The sequence below is a fragment of the Nelumbo lutea genome, chromosome 3 (genome assembly GCF_056320005.1).
Source record: "Nelumbo lutea isolate HS-2025 chromosome 3, American lotus-T2T, whole genome shotgun sequence".
In the NCBI taxonomy this organism is placed as follows: Eukaryota; Viridiplantae; Streptophyta; class Magnoliopsida; order Proteales; family Nelumbonaceae; genus Nelumbo; species Nelumbo lutea.
The window spans coordinates 63274706-63280430 of record NC_142686.1 but is presented as its reverse complement, the minus strand read 5'-3'; the positions used below and the strand labels follow the sequence as shown (position 1 = coordinate 63280430).

Sequence of the window (5725 nt, the reverse complement as noted above, 5' to 3'; positions counted from 1 at the left end):
GGTAGTAATTCAATGGCTGTTTGAGTTCACTTAAGGCAGTTGACATCAAGCTATTTAAATAGGGGAGACATGATTTTATTATCCACATTATTAGAAAAAAAAAAAAAGGGAATCATTAACAATTTTTTCAAAAGATAAAATGGTTTTCTTATCAAGCTGTTTGAAAAAATAAATAATGATGGAACCATGATTATTTTTCAAGTTGTTTGAGTTCACTCAAGGTAGTTGACATCAAGCTATTTAAATAGGGGAAAAAATGAATTGTGGTTTTATTATCAAACTAGGAGTTGTTTGTAGACTTAAAGTTTATATACGGGATGTTCTAGATGTTCTTCCTTTCCCTTTCATACCTAAAACAATGAATCCTCTGAACAATTTATATGCAGGATGTTCTAGACGTTCTTCCTTTTCCTCTCTAAAAGTTCTATCCAGACACCATCCTATAGACATCTTTCTTTTTTTTTATTTTTTATTTTTTTTGTAAAAGGTAATGTAAATTTACTCATACCAAACTCAATTACAGACTGAAACCAGACCCAGGAAGGCAATCTGAAAACAGCCAGAATTACAACCTCCACCAGGAGCTAGACTGAAAAAAATAAGACAAGATTTCTGAACTCCTCAGTAGTAGAAATCCAAGAAATCAACTTGCCCACTGCTCTCTGAATTACATCATCAGGACTTTTAGCTCTATTACAAAAAATTCTACTATTCCTTTCTGCCCAAATGGACCACAAGACAGCAGCAGGGATTGTCTTCCACATCAAATTCCCTTTCTTACTTAGGCCTTTTGTTTTCCAGCTGCAGAGATGCTCCTTAACCGACATAGGCATGACCCAACTGACACCCATTGATTTGAGAAAATGCATCCAAACCTGAGAGGAGAACAGACAGTGAAGACACAGATGATCTGTAGTTTCTGTAGCAGACCCACAAAGACCACAAGATAAATCCAAATTTTGAATAACCCGCCTCACAAGATTGGATCTGGAAAGGCATTTGTCAAGGACCATCGTCCAAACCAGAAAATTGGACTTAGAAGGACTTGTAAGATTCTAAATCTGTGTAGCTGGGAATTCAGTAGGCCCCAAACTGCATAATTTAGAAGCCAGGGATTTCACAGAGAATACACCATCTGGATTCCATTTCACAGAGAATACATCATCCTATAGACATCTTTCACCAAATTATAATCAATTATTCAATAAAATGAAAACAAAATAATTAAAATTTTTACGATTCTAAACTGTAAAAGCTAGCACAACGATAAATAAAAAAAAAATTAACCTTCCCACCACAAAACATTTAGAAGGTTTTTCTACCAGGTGAACATCAACATGCAAAACAAAAGAGAATAAAAAATCAATAGTGAACTGTCATTGTTAATTCCTATTTCAAACTCACAGAGAATCCTTCGCTCCCCCTCTACATTCTTCTCCCCTTGTCCATGCAGGTTCAAAGCTTATGGGGCTCCCTCCTACTTTGATTTTTCATTCCCAGTACAAAGGAGAAAATTTTGAGAGATAGACTTTCGGCACCATCGCTGCATTATTGCTGTCTCAATTGGCTGGGTTGGGGAGAGAAAGAAATGGGATGGATGGATAAAGCACAAAGGCAAGCAGAACATCATTGCACCATTGCACCTGTAATCACACAAAAAGAAATTTTCATAAAAATGTCCTTGAACTTTCAGCTATCAAAGAAAAAACAGAGAGTTTGTGATTACAAAAGAAAAAATAAGAAGTGAACACCTAGTGTGATGAGGTATGTTTAAGTAAAGGGAAAATTTGTCCTTTTCTTTAAACCGTCCAAGATAACGGTGAAGAGGTATGTTTAAGTCCTGAAAAACTCAGGGTATGTTTAAGTCCATTAGTGAAAACTCCGGGCATGTTTAAGTCGATTAATGAAAACTAAGGGTATGTTTAAGTCTTTTACCCTATTTATATTGATTTGTATACAATCCTGTATAGTTGTGAATTCTACAAAAGGTCAGTGTTTATGTATAAAAGATGCATAATAATTACAAAATCTATTAGACTTGATTTGATTGCTGAACTTATAACAACCTACATTGTTATACACCTCCTTTGACATGAGGAAAACCGAGTTACTGGTTTAACTCTCAAAATCTCCATATATCCAAATTCGAAGCACTTAACATGCATACCCAAGACATGTCAATAAATTACTCAATGTAGTGTTCATGCCTGCAACATCAAAGCTGAGACAGATATCAATGTCAAACTTCATTTACTGCCTCTCTACTTTGGTTGTCTGTGTTTTCACTGCAACCATTTTTCTGCCTCTCTACTTTGGTTGTCTGTGTTACTAATGGACGGGCCAAGACCTTATAAAGAGATTTCTCCAGCCACAGAAGTATCTAGGGCAACCAGTATATTTTTCACCAAAGATAAGCCAAATGATCCAGGCAGCATGCTTAACATCGAGGACAAAGGTTGTGAAGTACAACTTCTGAATGAGCTACTACCTCAAGCCCAGATGTCCACACTTGCTGGTCTTTGTCTGCTGGCTTTGAAAAAGATTGGATCAAACCCATGTCTTAGGTTTAAATGACCAGTATATTGGCTTGACCAGAGTGAGTGAATGACCTTTTATCTTTATGGGATTGGCAGTCAATACATCCATCAAGACAATTAGAACGCTAATTTTATTAAGGCTGATAGATCATCAACTGAAAGTAAGCCTTCCAACTTAATCAATTCACCAGTAGTCACCACATGAGCAAACCCCATCCTTGAAGTGATGGAAGCGCTTTATATCCCTTACAACAATCTCTCTGTCCACAATCTTGGAGATGAACTTTGTGGCCTCATGGCAATCCCTACACACCCTAAGATTTTTGGTTATCAGCAGTCTAGTCCCTGGTCCTGTGTTTAAAAGCCCAAAAGCAATTGCCAGTCTCTCACTATGATTACACAACATCCTCTCCTTCACTTGCTCATCAAGGTCATGTAATACATACTCTGTCCTTGGAACATAACCCATTGCTCTCATCTCATATTCCAACCTATCTAACATTGCTGCAATCATATGATGCTGGGGGTGGCTCTTATCCTCCATTAGAAATGCATGAAGCTTCCCTCTTACTTCAACTACACTGTAACCAGGTACCTTCTTCATCCCTGTCTCCTTCATTACCTTTCTCACCAAAGCTACTTCATCCCACTTTCTTGCCAAAGCAAAAACATTTGAAACCAAAGCATATATTCCAGGGTCATTTGGTTTTAACTCAAAAACCTTCTTTGCCACCTTTTCTCCGAGCTCCAACTTTCCATGGTTACGGCAGCCCGCAAGGAGGGCAACCCAAACTGTAATTCCTGGTTCATCCTCCATAGATCCTATCAGCTTGTGTGCTTCTTCAACCAAACCTGCACGAGCTAAAAGATCAACCATACAAGCAAAATGTTTCTCGGTGGGCTGGATTCCAAAATCGCTATGCATTATACCAAACCAATATCGTCCTTCTTCAACCAAACCAGAATGACTTAAGGCTGATAGAAGAGAAGCAAACGTGGCATGGTCTGGTCTTTGACTCATCAACTTCATCTGGAGGAAGAGAGAAAGAGCTTCCTTTCCATGCCCATGGATTCCATAGCTAGCAATCATTGCATTCCAAGATATTGAATCCCTATAACTTATCCTATCAAAGAGAATACGTGCACTAGAAAGTGACCCACATTTTGAGTACATGTCAATCACTGCAGTACCCGAGACTCGATCAAACTCAACCCTCCTAACAATATATCCATGTATGGATTTTCCCAATTTTAGAAAACCAATCTGAGAACAAGCCAGGAGAGCACTAACAAGTGACACCAAATCTGGTTTAAATCCATAACTCTGCATCTCGATCAACAATTCAAGTGCGTTCCCAGCAAACCCATTTTGTGCAAAGCCAGACATCAAAGCACTCCAGGAAACCACATTTCTGTAAGACATCTTCTCAAAGACACGAGACGCAAGATTCAAGAGCCCCTTCTTTGCGTACATGTCCACGAGGCTGGTTTCAACTACAACATCCATTGGAAGATGTTGGCGGATCATATACCCATGAACAGAAAGACCCAGTTTCATATCCCCGAGATTTGTGCAAGCTTGAATTAGACCCACCATCAGAACTGCATCTCCTTTGATTTCTTCTATCTGCATCCGACGAAAAACCTCCACTGCTTCGACTGGCTGGCCACTCTGAGCAAAACCCGTAATCATTGTAGTCCAAGAGACAAGATCCCTCTTTGTCATTCCATTGAAGATCCCCAATGCTTCATCCATCTTCCCACACTTGGCGTACAAATTCAGAATAGAAGACCCAACAAAAATATCATCCTTATACCCAAAATCAATAGCTTGTGATCGAATCTTTTCGCCAGCTTTCAAATCCAACAAACTAGCACATGCCTTGAGAGTGACCGTGAAGGTTGAACTATCGGGTCTGACACCTTCCAGAATCATCCTCCGGTAGAGATTTTGTACTTCATTTGGTGAGTCATTCCTAGAGTAGGCAATGATCATGGCATTCCAAGTGACTACTCCTCTTTGAGGCGATTCTTCGAACACCCTGCGAGCTGATGTAACATCACCAATTCGCGCATACGAGGCTATTAGTTGGCCGTTCGAATCTCCGTTGTTGAATACTCCAGTGAAAATCATAAGGGCATGGATTTGGGATATGGATTTTGCGTCTTTGCAGGCTGACAAAAGCTGTTTTGGCCATGGATAAAGAACGCCCGTACGTGAAACGATATTCCCCGCGCTCTTGTACATACTACGTATGCATCGCCAAAATTCAATCTAACCGAAGGTGGGAAACTGGGAACCCTTTTTGTTTCTTACCTTTCTATAACGCCCTGTTTGGCGTAAAGCAAACGGGGTTTTTCGAGCAGCCACTTCTACATTTGGGTTGAGCTGCTATAGAGAAGCCGCTCATGTTGAGCATGGGAGTTCTTGATAAGCTACTTATAACTTCATGTTTTACTCCCCGTTGTCACAAATGGTTCCTTCACCACATCATCAAGCACCTTCCACCGCCTTCGTCATGCCTTATGCATGTCATAGTTGTGGTATGTATGTATTATGTACAGGGGGAATGTCAATGGTATTATTATAATTATCTAATATGATTTGTCACCATTTTGATTTTTCCTTTTGTCACTCCCCTTAAAAGTTTAACTTGCTCTTTGAGGAGAGGTAGATAGTTGAATGATGCTAAGATAGTGTAAAGGTTATGTATGAGGTTGCCTCGAAACAAACTTGTGTGTTTGTACTTGCCATCTTAATGCAATATAAATTGCCTTTCAATTAATTTGTGTGCCTTCTTTGTTGCATTTTGTGTCTTGTTGTTTGTCATAGGCTTACTCGACCCAATCGAGCATCGCACGGGATCTTGTCACCGAGCCCCATGACAGTTGGTAGTAGAGTTGGTTGCTCTTCTGACACATCACGACCCTTGCACAGTGGCACTAGTGGTGGCGCAATGAAGCACAGCCGGGAAATCACAAATGAGATACAACCTGGGCTTACCCATGCCCAAAATACCGATGAAGCACTAGAAGATGAAGCCATATAGAGAAGGCCCCGAAGGGCTATACATCCAAATCGAGCAAGTGTGAAAAGTAGGTTGACAAGCTTGCCGCCTTTGACACATGCATCTTTCATTGCAAGGTAACAGTTAGGGAGATGCGTAATCGAGTGGAAGATATCCATC

General features: G+C 39.9%; 1 protein-coding gene across 1 annotated transcript; it reads right to left on the bottom strand.

Moving 5' to 3' along the window:
• Positions 1–1120: 1120 nt before the first annotated feature.
• Positions 1121–5060, bottom strand: LOC148865314 (Tetratricopeptide repeat (TPR)-like superfamily protein). Its single transcript, XM_088980752.1, has 2 exons — positions 2489–5060; positions 1121–1643 (listed from the first exon to the last, which is right to left on the bottom strand). The coding sequence occupies exon 1, from the start codon at positions 4783–4785 to the stop codon at positions 2722–2724; it is 2064 nt and encodes a 687-aa protein (XP_088836878.1). The 5' UTR covers positions 4786–5060; the 3' UTR covers positions 1121–1643; positions 2489–2721.
• Between the last annotated feature and the right edge of the window lie 665 nt (positions 5061–5725).

Coding starts and splice junctions, on each gene's coding strand:
- LOC148865314 (XM_088980752.1), bottom strand. CDS start 4,785: ATGTACAAGAGCGCGGGGAATATCGTTTCACGTACGGGCGTTCTTTAT.